We start from the raw sequence: 15,443 nt of genomic DNA on the forward strand, positions 1-15,443 counted from the left end.
GACTGATGGTGTCCAAATTCAAAAAATAAGAATAATGGTGTCCAAGTTATAAAAAAACAAAAATAATTGGTGTCCTAGTCTAAAAAATAAGAATAATGAAGCCTTGATATTGTTGGACTAAAATAAAATTCGAATACAAGTCCTAAATAAAAACCCACAAATTTTTTTAACACCAAAACAACCTATCTATAAATAGCGGTTATGCTTCAGTTTTTTTGCATTCCAAATGCGGTCATTTAGCGGCCAATTGTGCCGGTAATCACGGGACCGTTATTTGACCAACACTGTTTTTCCCATAATCGCTAACCACAATAACACTGCTATAGCGGTGTAATTAACAACATTAACTATTGTGTACCAATTAAGTTTGTATATTTGGTACGATCCAACTAATCGAATTAATTGATATGTTTGATACATATGTTGGTTTGGTTGGTTTTGATTTGATATTTCGTTGATTGTACATTTATTTAAATTGTTATATTTTAAATTTGCTTTAATTTTGGGTTAGAAAAAAAATCCAGAACTAAGCGAACAAATGAATCAATAAACTGAACCGATAAACAATATTTTAAATTTATTTAATTGAGAATGAATTAATTTACGTTGTGTTCTTGAATTTGGAGGGGGAAAAAGAAAACAAATGGAAGAAAAAGAAAGGTAAGAGAAAAAATGAACGAAAAATAATATTTTTATTTGTGTTCTCGAAACAAAGGGAAAAAAATAAAAGAAAATCATTTTCCGTATTTTTGAAGAGGAGAAAGATGTTTTTACTAATATACCCCTAAAAGTATGTACATCCTTTAATGAAAGAATGAATAGTATTGTAATTTTAATAATTTTAAAGGGTTTTAATTCTTCTCCCATATCTGGGAGGAAAGTTTTGGAATAAAACTTATTATTATTTTCATTAACTTTCCTTTTCTTTTTCTCCTAAACAAGGTTTCGAGAGTATGCGGTTTTTTTCCTTTCCTTTCTTTGGTAAAAAAGGTTTCAAGATTACAACATTAGGTTATATTTATTGTTACAACTTCTCAAACACGCTGAGCTGAACATTTGGTGTTACGAAGATCAAGTCGTTAAGTTAAACGAATTTTTTCTTGTGTTCAAGATCGACTCTAACTTGAGAATTACTAAACTCGAATAGCTTGTTAAATACTTGAATCGTTAACTCCCTTAGGTGAAATAATCAATCAATTTACACTGTAAAAAGTAGCGCGCGATAGAGTCTTTATAGAACAACCTCTCTTTTTTCGAGACCGATCTCTCTTTTTTAAATGCAGGTTCTTTTACAAATTTTGAGATATTCTTATATTAGACAGAGACATTTTTAAATACACCATATTGTCATCGTTTTTAAAAGGAAGTTTCATCTTTACATATGTTTTAGAGGTAAAAAGGAAAATATATACTATATTCATATATTTGCATCAGCATTTACATTATAAATGGCTAAAGAAGAAGCACCTTACCACCATTTATGGATCCTATTCCTTCTAAGATGCTACTATCTCCCTTTCATATCCACATAACAGACCAATTTGAGAGTAATAATCTTACAAGTTTGTATCTCAATTTGTACATTATTGCTCTCAAATTTGGTCATTTCTGCACCCAAATTAAGCCATATATATGCATCACATACATACATACATACATATATTTTCTGTAGCAAGCATTTTGTTCATAGTACCTACAGATCGAAAGTGTGGCTGTTGAAATGGAAGATGGGCTCATTGCTCATCCTTCCGAAACTCTTCGATCTGCACTCTTTAGCGATGCTTGTCTGAAGTGCGGTTGGCCCACAGACCATCACCCCAATATCCACGTTCCCCCATCGCTCTGCCATGCTTCCAAAGATTTCTATATCCAAAAAGAAAGGAAGCGTTAAAGACTCTGGTGAGATATGGGAAACCCCATCAGATTACTCTTCAAAAGAGCTAGAGGAAAGAAAAGGGTTCCAATCATATATTGAAGTTGAAGTGTGCATGTCTAGCCTATGTGCGACTCTAATACGCCCCTTCTGATGGAGGCTAGATGGGTACACATGTCCCCAAGTGCCGAGTCCCAATGGCTCTCATATCTTGTGAAGTATGTAGAAACCCATCAGATTACTCTCCAAAAAGAGCATGTGGTGTAGAGATGGGGGTTCCAAACATACATCAGAGTAGAAATATCCAAATCTAGGCGATAACCATGGTTATATCTCTTGGTTAAAATACCTTTGAAGTCTGGTCTTTGTCCATATTTAATGATATTGACGAAATCTTCCCGTGAAGCGTTCTTGTAAACATTAGCCTCGTCGTTCTGCAAGCCACCAAGATACTTTTGGCCCTCGGAGTTCTTGTGGACTGAAGCTTTTGTATCCCAAAGATGCCATAGACCGATCACGAAGCCTCCAAAGAGAACAACACTTGCAGCCATGCATATGATAAATAGGAGTCCTTTGTACCACCAATCCATTATGTTGTAAGGATTGATGTAAAAGATGTCTAACAGAGCCACGGAAACTACCAAACCAATTGTAGATAACACCACATAAGCTCCAGACCAGATGATATTTCCAGTTCCAACCAAACTAGACATGCCACCATGGCTGGGAGCAGGAAACACACTAGTGCTCTCATATTTGGGTATTTTACCCTCTTCCTGTAGTAACAAGTTGGAACTTGAAGATTAGAAATTGGGATATTAACCGGAAAGGGAAAAGTTCTTACTATTCATAATGAATATAACTATTCAGGAATACTATTCATTATGAATATTCATTCATGACATTCATCATATATAGTAGGTTATCACGATTCTCAAAATATTTACGGTTCCACTACAACAAAATCGGTTTTATAGGTCGCCTAAAATGTCTGAACGTCCTAAACTAAAAAAACGTCCGATCTAAAAACATTACAATAGGTTTATAGACGCTTTTAGGCGTTTCAGTAAGTTTTTCAGGACATTTATAAAATAAAATGTCATGTTAGCTATTTTATACAACACAATTTGAAAAAGTGTCATATAAACACAAGTGTCTTGTAAAAATACAGAACTGTCCTATAAAATAGCTAATACAACATTTTATTTTAAAAGTGTCTTAAAAAACTTATTTCAACGTTCAAATAACGTCTAATATACCTATTGTAACACTTTTAGATAGGATGTTTTATAGGGTGCTTAGACATTCTAACTTCCAAGCGTCAATTTTGCTGTAGCGCATTCGCAAATGAACCTGCCTCTAATCGAAAATACAGTTGGGAAAATGAGTAGTGTACGTACCAGTGGGGGATCCGATTCTCGAGTAACATACGTTTGAATCTCAAGGTTTAGTGTATTGTAGAAGTATGGGCAGAGTGAGTTCAAGTCAAGTGATTGGAGAAGTGGAAGCTCATCAGACTTTTTGACTGCCCAAACTATTAGTACATTTCTAGGCAGACATGGTTTAGACTCCTGGATACGGTGAAGAATGTCGCTCAAGATAGCCAAGAACGGTGAAATCCCGATGCCACCCGCGACTAGAATAAGGTTTTCATACCTGACAGCAACAATAGTTCTTAATCAGTTAATTAACTAGATATTTGATTTACATGTAAGGGAGCAGGGTTCATTTGAGCCCGTGAAATATTTTGAGAATCATGAGAACCAAATAGTCATAATATCATGATATTCATCATGAATATTCATGTATATATTCATTATGAATATTTGGTTTATCGGTTCTCAAAATATTCACGTTCCTAAATGAACAAGTTAGCAACTTATATAGCACCATCTTAAATATATATTTATATATATTTGTTCCTTCATTTGCTACTCCCTTTTTTTGCATGAAACTGCTAAATAATGGAGTAAGCAGCGTATGTACGTCAAGTGGTATGGCGACTCATGCCCGTAAGGCCCCTCAACGGACGCCTTCAGCGTGAAATTTGACTGCAGCAGACGATCGGTTTCACCCTCGGGAACACTTGAGATATGTCCCCTTAGTTTCTCTGTCCAATCTCCAAGGACTTTTATGAGAATAGCAAGATGGTTGCTACCATCTAGAGGACTAGATGAGACACTAAAAGGATGCCACTGTAGCCACGATAATTCTCGAATTTGAACGAAAACCCAACCAAGGGCATTGTATTGCAAACCTACATTCAAATAAAATTTCAGCCAATCTAAAGGGGGTACGTGTGAGATGCGCATAAAATGGTTCAAATATTGCTGATGTGGGACTGCAAACATGTATCAAGTAGCATACTCTACCTTGTGGTTTTGAAATAACGAGTTCGACAGTCCCGGATGGAAGGCATTTAGCCGAGAGTATGTCGACAGTCTTTCGTGACTGAAAGAATCTAAGAAAGCGGTCGAGCATGAAGAGAAATATTCCGGCAGCAGCTATACTGAAAACGAAATCTCCAACGTGCATTGCCAAGAAGACAACAAAAACAACGTATAGTTGATGAGTGTAGAAGAATAGTTCAAAGTTTATCCTTCTAACAGGCGGAAGTGATGTCACCCACATCAAGAGACCTGCTACGAGGCTGATAACTCCAGGAAGATTAGCAATACCAACTTTTTTCCAAGCTGTAAGCTGCAAAAAGTAACACCATATAGTTGATTAGCAATACCAACTAAAAGAGCTCTTTCTTGAAAAGGATATTTGGTTGGTTTTTCATCATGAGAAAGCTGTTTGTACGGATTGCGAAGGTTATCGTTTGGGATGGATTTTTCATAGATGGAAGGAGTGTGTTTTTTAATGAAGAAAAACTTGGTTCTCTACATAAAGCTACCCTAGAAGCTTACTGAATAAGCCAATTTCTATATAATTAAGCCACTATCAAAAAATCATGTATACCTGACTGAATAAATTATGAGTCACATGAAGCCCATTAAGTGTAGTGGTACCATTTTATAAGAACTAAGCTCTGAATGAACCTGAACTCTAAACCCCTGATGAAAAATTTCCGAGAGTAAATTCTACGCTTTATAATCAAAGGAAATAACTACACAAATGTTCTAAATCGAGTAAACGTATCAAGTGTTTAAAAAGCACACCTTATTTTGACTACCCTTTTGCCATTTCATAATCTATTCTTTTGGTTAAGTTGGTTAATTCTTCTCTTTAAGCAGTTCAATTCGTAATTGCTTTGATAATACTGGATTTCAAGACACATAGTTTCAAGAAACCCATCATTTATGCATACGAAGATATATGAGAGACGGATAAGAGAACTCACTTCCTGTATCAAACGACCTTCTATTGCCCACGCGATCACATAAAAGAGACCATGAAGAGTGAAGAGCATCATGGTAAGATGCCCCAACCATACATGATACCGAGTTGCATGCTCAAAAGGGATATCTATAAGTCGTAGAAGAACGGATCCCCTTGCAACGGGCAGAAACAAAAATGCCATACAGATCAATCCAATATACCCGAACCGTAGTCCTGTTAGTTCTAGCAACAAAAGATTCCTGAAAAGTTACAACATCAAAGATTATATGGGTGACATAGCCATATTGTCTGCTTGAATTTGGGCCAGACCTGCATGAAACTAGAATTCACAAAGATGTAAGTTATTTGAGAAACTCTTTTGATACATACATGGAACCGTTTTTCAGTTAAAATAAGGTGATTATATCCAGAAAAATAGCATCTTTATATCCCGGGATTTCAGTAAAATCCTATAATCGTTAAATATAGAATTCCCATTTAGGTACTTGGTATTTCACAGGATTTCATAGAATTTGTTTGTATTAACATATCAAATATGTGAAAAACACTCGTTTTGTTTTGTGATAGTTAATTACTAAAAGATAAATTTAATTATTTATAATTTTTTATATAAATTAATGAAATTCAATTCCATTTCAGATCCCATGGAAGTGCCTAGCATCCAGAGGAGCAAAGCTTATTTAACCTTTAAACAAATACATCAAAGATTCTAAATCCTTCCACCAAATTTAAATTCTTCAAAAACATTCTGTCAAATAGAACGTCACGTAATGCGATATCAACATGATATCAATAGCAACATATGCATAAATGGAACTAGACATTAAGCAATCATTCAAACCTATTTGAATTTGTTCAAATCCATTCGGGATTGATAAAGCAGAGATTAAGTAGTAGCTGTATTTCAAAAACTTATAAGAGAGTATATGGAGTCAAAAAGAAATAATCAGTAAATCCAGTAAAGCATAGGGTTGGGTTCACGTGAGACCAAGGGTTTTTCGTGAGACCTGTAAGACCAATTTATGTTCATTGATCAACTTTATAAGCTAATAATCTAATAGTCTAAAGTTGCAAGGTGACAATTTTGTGATTATTGAGAAGTCTCGTAACATTTATGAATGTTCAAATTGCCAGATTATAGATCTAATCCAAAGGTTGAAAATTGGTCTTATGGGACTCACGAAAAACTCTTGGTCTCACATGATCCCAAGTCTATATATGTACATATATATATATATATATAGGGAGGTTCAAGGAAACCCAAAAAAAATGAAAAACCAAGGAACATCCTAATAACTATTCATCTCTATGATGTGCACATGTGCATACCACTAATTGAAGATGTTTGCTTGTTTTTATGCACCTATGTATGCATTTAGATGAATGGTTATTAGGGTGTTTTCAGTTTTTCATCCTTTTACGTTTTCCCCTGAACCTAACCCTATATATATAATGCATAAGGTCTACCTTTTGCCAGCATCAGTGATCTCAAATAAGGACAACAGACTGATGTTCTTAATGGTATAAACTGTAACAGCCCAAATGATATACACAGAAAACAACAGAATTCCGATCAACTCGGCTGCAGTAACAACCCCAAAAGGTCCATCGATGAGGATCGGGAATGTCCATAACCGAAAACTTGCAGATTTTTTCTTTTTCCTACAAGAACATTGATTCATTATATTATTAAGCAATGATGAACAACATAATTAAAGATAGAAAACGTTCAACAGTTCTTGCTTACTCTTGAATCTCTTCTTCCCCAGATATCCTGAGGTAAATTATAGCAAGAAACGCAATCATAAGTACTGGACCACTGTATATGAGAAAGATGCTTCCTGTAATTTTTACAAAAGAAAAAAGACGGAACACCGTTAGATGAGGAATGAATGGAGGTTCCGACACGCCCCCTCCAAACGAAAGCTATAGATAGTGTCCAGAGGGGCTAGATGAGTATCGATTGCCCCAGGGTGTTGGTCTAAAGTGGTAGATCTAGCTCTAATACCATGTTAGAATATGTAGATACTCTTACTCTCCAAAAAAGCTATCAAGAAGAGAGAGGAGGTTTCAATCTGCGTGTGATATATATATTATTATTATATGATGGAATCTAATATCTTTTCTTAGGAGATTTAAATGGTCCAAGTGTAGTCAATATTAAAATCAAACGGAATCAATACATAATTGCTGAATGGAAAAAGGGGTTGCAGCTCTATAAATGAACACTCACCTGTGACCGCAAACAGAGTACCAGAAGTAGCATGAACCAATTTGGAAGACAATTGATTGACAGAGTCTGATGGAACTAAGAACAAGAAAGTAGCCCATGAAATGAAAATGAACCACATTGCAAATTTGAGAACCCATTTGGTAGATTTTAGTAAAAAAGATGTTCCACAGATGTAAGAGAAGGGTGTATGGTCTTGTTTATTGGGCAGAAGAAGAGGTTCATGAGGAGACCCTTCTGTGCCCATTTGCTTTGAAATAGAAAAGGGAATGAAGCAAATTGCTTTTGCTTTAATGAATCTTTTTTCACCTGATTTCTTGGTGGTGAATATATGTTCATCAGAGTGTGGACCATTTATAGACTTCTTATCCTCAACCATGGCTAGGTAAAGGTTCGATTCTGGACCATGTCCATAAACCCCACAAACCAAATGTCATATCACATCACCATACTAAAAAGAATTATTCTCCACCAGGTTATATTTTGTAGATAATTATATATAAAAATACAAAAATGAGAAGCTGTGCCTATGTAAGTATGTAATATGTATGTACCGCTAAAAATGGGTCATGTGACGTGTGACGTTCTAATTCGGTTATGTCAAAATTGGGCCAGCTAGTCTCGTCTCGGAACAATAATCCTAAACCAAATTGATCGTGGGTTGACCCGCTTTTCAAATTTTATTTATTTTTTAAAACAAACGCAAGTTTTTATAATTATTAGTTTTGATATTGAGTATTAAAATATACTTTAAATATTACATTTACTTGAAAACATATACTTTTTAGAAGTTGAAAAAATCTTGAAAAGTGAGTTCTATGCATAAAGGGTCTTCCAGCCTATCAGAGTCTTGAGTTTTCATAAAACTTGTAATAAGTCCCCGACTATTGAGCCGTAACTCATGGTTCCTGTCGGTCTTGGTTGGGTTGTTATTGTTTTTGTTCCTAGGTTGGGTTGGGACGCTTCGACCATGTCTATATATGAGTAGAGATGCATAAAAAGGTCGTTGGTCGAGGTCAAAAAGCCTTGCCAAACAGAGTATTTTTGTGAACACCATGTTAAACCATGGCTTGAAAAACGCGTGAAAACATGGGCTGAAAAAGCTCTATCGGACATATTTTTGCACCCAAAGCTTAAGACGAAGGTGGCGTTTGTTTTTTAAGAGGTGATGAAGTATGAATTCACTTCTGAATTTTAAGAGGTGGTGCTGAAGTCTAAAATCTGAATCAGTCAGACTGTTTGTTTTTACGTCTGAAGTCTGAAATCTGAATCAGTAAAACTGTTTGTTTTTGTAAACTGAGACAAGCAATGTAAGGAGGCGATAGAAATAAGAGGTTTTAAGTGCTAGGGTTACCACTTAAAAATTCAGAGGAAAATAAACGAATTCAGTTCTTAATTTGAAAAAAAAAAACAAACGATCTGAAAGTTCTTATGTCTGACCGATTCAGACATAATTAAGTGAAAAATTAAAAAAACAAACAGCCCAAAGTTTCTTTCTCCTTACAATAAATGCACCTTGAAGGCCCCGGCATTTGCATCTTTTGTATGTAAGAATGAAAGCATGAAACTATTGGGGGTTCAATTTGCATGCAGAGAAGTAGATTTAGAGTCATAGTTTAATAATTTGATTTTTTGAAAAAAATAAATTATATGTATTATTTTATCTTCCATTTAACTTCATAATTATTGCCAACATATTGACAATATCGATTTTAATTTTGAAGGGTTTTTTAATTTTTATCACATTAGGACTAGATATGGTAGAATTAGACACTATTAGAAAATGGGATTTCCTGCAAAAATGGGAATCGGGAATGGGAACGTTGATCCTTGAAAGTTAAAAACTGGGGATGCGAACAAGGCCGGGTAACATGGTCACTGCCATGTCCCATACCTGAATATTAAGTACCGTTATTATTAATTAACGTTTTGTCAAACAAATTACGTATAATGTTGTGATTTTGTTCATATATGAATATTTATTAATCTATAAAAACAAATTTTGAAGATTGTAAGATTTAAACATAGACAATTATCGATCGATAGTGGTGTTTAAAACATTTGGTTTAAAGTATCTTATATTAAGGGGGAGAAAAATTCCCGATTCCCCATTGGAGAGAGATGGGGATGTGAACATATTCTCCACTGGGGATGGGAATGGGGACGTGGATGAGGATAGGAGTCCCTGCCCCATTCCCATGCAGTTATATATATGACCATTTTTTCTTTTGTCAATTAGAGTATAATCATATTACTTAAATAATAGTCGTTAATTATAATTAAATTAATTGATATAAATAATGAATTAAGATAAAAATATTACGATTTTGAACAAAAATATTGATAAGATTACAACCGATGTTAATAACAAATATTAGGTAGTTTGACTAAAAATTGAACCAAAATTATAAAAGGGAAAATTGCATCAAAATGGAACTAACTTTCACCTAATTCATATTTTGGGAAACCAACTTTCAGTATTGATATTTATTTTTTATTGCATCAATTAATTTTTTCTATTAAATTAATTTTTTATTGTATTAGTAAAAAACAATTTTTATTTTGGTAATTTTGATGTTTTTTGAAAAAATCTTCAATTTGATGTCTGATTTTTTTTTTTGAACGAGATTTGGAATGAAAAATAGATTTTATTACAATAATTAAAAAAAATGAATTTTAGTTATTTTTCTATAATTATTTTACAATTTTAAATATGACATGGAATATTAGTTTTAAAATAAAAAATTAATATAACGTGGATATTAGTTTTAAAATAAAAAATTGATATGACGTGAAATATCTTAGTTGGCAAAAGATATGAATGATGTCAGCATTAACAGGGCAATTGGTCCAACCAGACCCTTAAATAAACAAAAAGTTTGATAGAGACCCATAAATGACAATTTTAAAACTTTGGTTCCCCAAAATAAAAAATCAGATGAAAGTTGATTCCATTATTTGGTGTAATTTTCCCATTAAAAAATTATAATCATTAATAAAAATACAATAATAAAATTTGTAACAAAGTAGAAAAAGAAAAACCCTCAATAACCACTTAAGTTTATGGAGGCACACAAAAATGGTAGTACATGAAAATATCTGTAACAACCTAGTCATGCATGAACTTTGTGTGTCTATGCAGATAGAGTTCACAATTTGCAATTGCAGGTATAGCAGGACTTATGGTTGGATCACGACACCATGAGTGTGGTCCATCAACTAGACTTCTTGTTTTTGTGGTCACATCTTGATTTATTCATGACAGTCTATTTATAATGTGGTTTTCAAATCATTTATTAGAGATTATCGGTCGTATTTTATTAATTTTTGTTAAGTATATAATACTTATATCTAAATAAATAATGTCATATCACTTTAACCACAAGGGTGGTGCCTGATTGGTTTGAGCTTGACTCCAAAGATCAAAAGTATCAGGAGGTCTCAGGTTCAAATCCAAGGAGAAATAAAAATCCCCTTGTGGCCACGGAAGTTCAAATGCGGTGACTCCGGGCTATCTGCAAAGAAGGTGGTCGTCCTGAGATTAATCAGCTCGCATAACTGGTTGGATATTCATGTTAATAAAAAAAATTCATATCTCTTTTTTAAAGTTTGATTCTCAAACCTCCTATAGTTAGTTTTTCAAATTTTAGTGTAAGTTATAACTAAGAATGAGGATTATTATAAATCTTTTCTTTATATTTCAGTCTGAATTGTAGGAGAACATCCTTTTTCCATTGAATGATGATGACATAAAGGATAGCATAAGAAAAAAGGACAAATGTTTATTTGAATATATGTATTGTATAGAGTTTCGGTAATAATGAGAGTTAAGCTGATAAACATAAGAAGGGATCTTAATCCTTAAATGCACATTAGGATGAGATGCATCAGGATGCATCAGATCAATCCCTATATCAAACGTGATTTATTGGTGGATTTGAGGTTTAAAGTGATCAAGGGTTCATATCCCTTCTGACGCTTCTCATTTTAACTCTCCTTCTCACATATGACAATATTGAGTTAAAGTTGGTGGAAAAATTGAACAATAAAGGAAGAGTGACACGTCTAAGCAATGATGTTCATTCTGGGCTCGTGAAGTTGTGTGATTATTTATGAAACACAAGTAATACCATAAGATTATCAGACATGGCTAACCCATCATTTTTTTAGTGGTGCACCTTTAAGGTGGATCAAAGGTCTGTAAAGTTTCTTTATGTGTTTTTAACCAAATTCTATAGTTTGAAGAGATTCTTTAAGTTTTTGGTTGATTTCGAGTTTTTTTTTATGTCCTCCTGATTGATTTTGAGATATTTTTTTAAGTTTTTGGTTGAGTTCAAGGTAATATTTTGATTTTTTTTGTTGATATTCCTTGTATTTTCTTATATCCTTAAGCACCGTTCAAATTTTAGCGGTTCCACCTATAATATCCCAAAATAAAGTTTAATTACAAAAATCGGTTGAATGGGTGCACGGGACCCTGCTCAGCCCCTCAAAGATCCATCCTTGTATCAGTACATAACTTATTAATTTTTTTTCAAGCACCTAATACTTATACACAACAAATAAAATAAATAAACTCATACACTTTCTTCATCTTTTTATAAGTTTTGAACCCTGAAAGCTCAAAGGTTAAGGATCTGGTGGACCAAAAGCCCCTTTGGTTAACTTACTAAATTTAATTGTAAGCTATAACCAGTAAGGATGATTACTATAAATCTTTTCTTTATTTTTCGGTTTGAATTGTAGCATAAGTTTATTTTTCCATTGAACAATGATGTCATAAGGGACACAATGAAAAAGAGTATGAGAAGTGTTTGTTTGAATATAGGTATGGTGTGAGACAACATGTGAAGAATTGTGTGAGACGTGAAGTTATATTGAGAAACGTAAGAAGATATTTGAACCATTGATTACTTTTAATCTTCTGTCCACCCATGAATTGCGCTTAAAAGAGAGTTGATCTGGTACATCTCGATGCACCTCATTAATGTTGACATTCAATTAGGATTGATCCAAAGATGTAGATCTCTTCTTATGATTCTCATAATAACTTATTTTTTTCACCGGAATCTAACCCTGAGACAACAATGAGTTGAAGTTGATGGAAAGAGGAATAATGAAGCAAAAAAGACGTGTCCGAACAATAATGTTCATTATGGACTTGCAAAGTTGTGTGATTATTGGATATTCGAGACACAACAAGAAATATAATAATTATGTATACTATTTTTTAATATGTAACTACTGATTATGTTATTATGTTAAACATGATCACTTCACAAAAAGAAGGCAAATAGGCCCAAGACTATAGATCGACTAGACTTGAGAAATTCACTTGAGCATAATAATTCTTCTAACATTCATCGTAAGCTAGAATCAGTAGTCTTCTAATCGGCTAAAAAAGTAAAAGTATAAAACACTATAAATGTTAAAAGATATATAATTAAGTGCGTGCTAAAATATGTATAATTTGACTCCCAAAATTTGAGAGCCATATTCCATATATCACATAGGAATACCCTTCAACAACCCATACAAAAGACGCGACTTTAAATCTAGACAACGTAAGTTATATATATATATATATATATATATATATATATAGATAGATATATATATATATATATATATAGAGAGAGAGAGAGAGAGAGGGGAGCGATCAAATAAAAACCGTCTCCATTTGTGTAAACCGTATAAACCAATCTCACTCATCCATTTTCTTGATCAATGGTTAAGATTAATCAATGTTATTTAAGGAAATTAAAAATTAAAAAAAAAATTGAAAATACATTTTATAATACCAATAAGGGCAAAAGGGTAAAACCAAATATTCATTTATTCAAGTAAACCATATCATGTATATCATATTATTAATGAAACTAATCTATATTTTGTAAAGTAATTTATTATTTTTACGTTAACATTTTTACATTAACATTTATTATTATTAATGAAACTAATTTATTTTTCATCTTGCAATTATTTCATAACGAACCGCCTACATTATGCACCCGTTTCATTTTTTATTTCATCTACTGAATGGATCACCTACACCATCACTGAAACGGGTTTCACCATGAAAACAGTTCACCACTCATTGTTCAATTACACCATGAACCAGTTTCACCTTCATGAAACTTGTTTCATGTAAATTAATTTTTTTATTTCGTTCATGATTTGATGCATTCTTTCCTTTAATCCTTACAATCTTCAAAATTCTGGAGCAAATTACAATCTTCAAGATCCCGAAGCAGATTCATCATGTACCCGTTTCATCATGCAATTATTTCATGACGAACCAAATAAATTATGCACCCGTTTCACGTTCCATTTTTTCTACTAAACGGATCAACTACACCATCACTGAAAAATGATTCACCATGAAATGATTTCATATTACTCATGAATCAATTACAACATGACCCAATTTCACCTTCATTAAACTTGTTTCATGTAAATTAATTTTTTTATTTCGCTCATGATTTGATGCATTCTTTTATTTAATCCTTACAATCTTCAAGATTTTGGAGCAGATTACAATCTTCAAGATCCCGAAACAGATTCATCATGTACCCGTTTCATCATGCAATTATTTTATGACGAACCAAATAAATTATGCACCCGTTTCATGTTCCATTTTTTCTACTAAGCGGATGAATTACACCATCACTGAAACGTGGTTCACCATGAAACGATTTCATATTACTCATGAATCAATTACAACATGAATCAGTTTCATCTTCATGAAACCTGTTTCATTAACATTTTTTTTAATTTGAACCATAATTTACGATTTCATTCCATAATGTAATTCAATCTTCAAGACACGTTTGCAGATTCAATCTCATAACAATATATCAAATTCAAATTTTTAATATTATAATATATTTAAATATTACCATTTATACGATTTCCTTTATTACGTTTCCTTAATTAAGATTTATTAATAATCTCCATATTTAATAGAAAATATTGTAAATGACCAAAATACCCTTATTGATTAAATTTAATTAGAAAAAAATGAAATTTTTCTATTGGTCGAAATTGGTTTATACGGTTTCTTAGAAATGCATGATTTTCTTTTGAACGTGCCCATATATATATATATATATATATATATATAATTGTAACACCGTGGTTATAAAACATCCAATTAACCCATAATCACCAAAAATTTAATTTTAAACCTCCAAAACATATGTGTACAAACTTTAGTTTAAAACCACCAAAAAATGATCAAATGGTTTGACCCAATAAAGTCAAACATAACCAAAATTTCTTATTACTTACAAACCGAATGAACCTAAACCAATCGGGACATGATATAACTACTCGGAATGATTAATATAGGGAAAAATTTAAAAAAACTCAATGGACTTTAGTATTTGGAATGATTAAGTCTTTGGACAATTTTTTGAAACAAATAAGTCATTTGACATTCCAAAACATGTTAAACAACTCTTTGGACTTTCTAAAGCATGTTATATACATCCTTATAACCTATAAAACTAATTAACGTAAGAAAATAATGGAAAAATCATGAAAAATGTCAATTAACATTCATATTTTGAGCGATAAATCTCTAAACACTTTTTGAACAAAAAATGTACTTAAATTATATAAAATAAAACAAATATACCAAAAACAATACTTACATTTATAAAAGACTACAAGCGTACTCGCGCAATGCAGCGAAATACATTTTAATATTTCATTTTATTCTTTATCTCAGTCGATGTTATAATATGGTTTTATGTGATTTTGAGAAAGCGATGATGTTTTTATTTTTGAGTAAAATATATGTTTGAAGATATTATAAAAATTTGACAAAAATATATCGATATTAATATCAAATTAACTATTCGAAATTCCTCATTTTTTGTGTAATTTTTTAATTCAAATTTTTTATAATTTAATTTATGTACAATAACGAAGTAATTTATATTTGGTTTAATAATATAATTTTTTATAAAGATAATAATTATTTATTTTGTT

At 32.3% G+C, this 15,443-nt stretch overlaps 1 protein-coding gene across 1 annotated transcript; it reads right to left on the bottom strand.

Annotated features, from left to right (window-relative positions):
• Positions 1-1,389: 1,389 nt before the first annotated feature.
• On the bottom strand, positions 1,390-7,767 carry LOC112506679 (ferric reduction oxidase 7, chloroplastic-like). The gene is made up of 9 exons (XM_025110910.1): positions 7,452-7,767; positions 6,966-7,059; positions 6,686-6,880; positions 5,220-5,457; positions 4,246-4,573; positions 3,860-4,130; positions 3,274-3,529; positions 2,223-2,649; positions 1,390-1,863 (listed from the first exon to the last, which is right to left on the bottom strand). The coding sequence occupies exons 1-9, from the start codon at positions 7,693-7,695 to the stop codon at positions 1,694-1,696; spliced, it is 2,223 nt and encodes a 740-aa protein (XP_024966678.1). The 5' UTR covers positions 7,696-7,767; the 3' UTR covers positions 1,390-1,693.
• Positions 7,768-15,443: the final 7,676 nt, after the last annotated feature.

This window comes from Cynara cardunculus (genome assembly GCF_001531365.2).
Source record: "Cynara cardunculus var. scolymus isolate 2C chromosome LG 2, CcrdV1, whole genome shotgun sequence".
Classification (NCBI taxonomy): Eukaryota; Viridiplantae; Streptophyta; class Magnoliopsida; order Asterales; family Asteraceae; genus Cynara; species Cynara cardunculus.

Excerpts from the sequence above, each read along its gene's own strand:
- LOC112506679 (XM_025110910.1), bottom strand. The coding sequence starts at position 7,695 with ATGGGCACAGAAGGGTCTCCTCATGAACCTCTTCTTCTGCCCAATAAA. Across the intron at positions 3,530-3,859 it reads GAGTCGCCATACCACTTGAC|GTATGAAAACCTTATTCTAG; the intron begins GTACATACGCTG and ends TGTTGCTGTCAG. Across the intron at positions 1,864-2,222 it reads ACAAAGACCAGACTTCAAAG|AAATCTTTGGAAGCATGGCA; the intron begins GTATTTTAACCA and ends TTTTGGATATAG.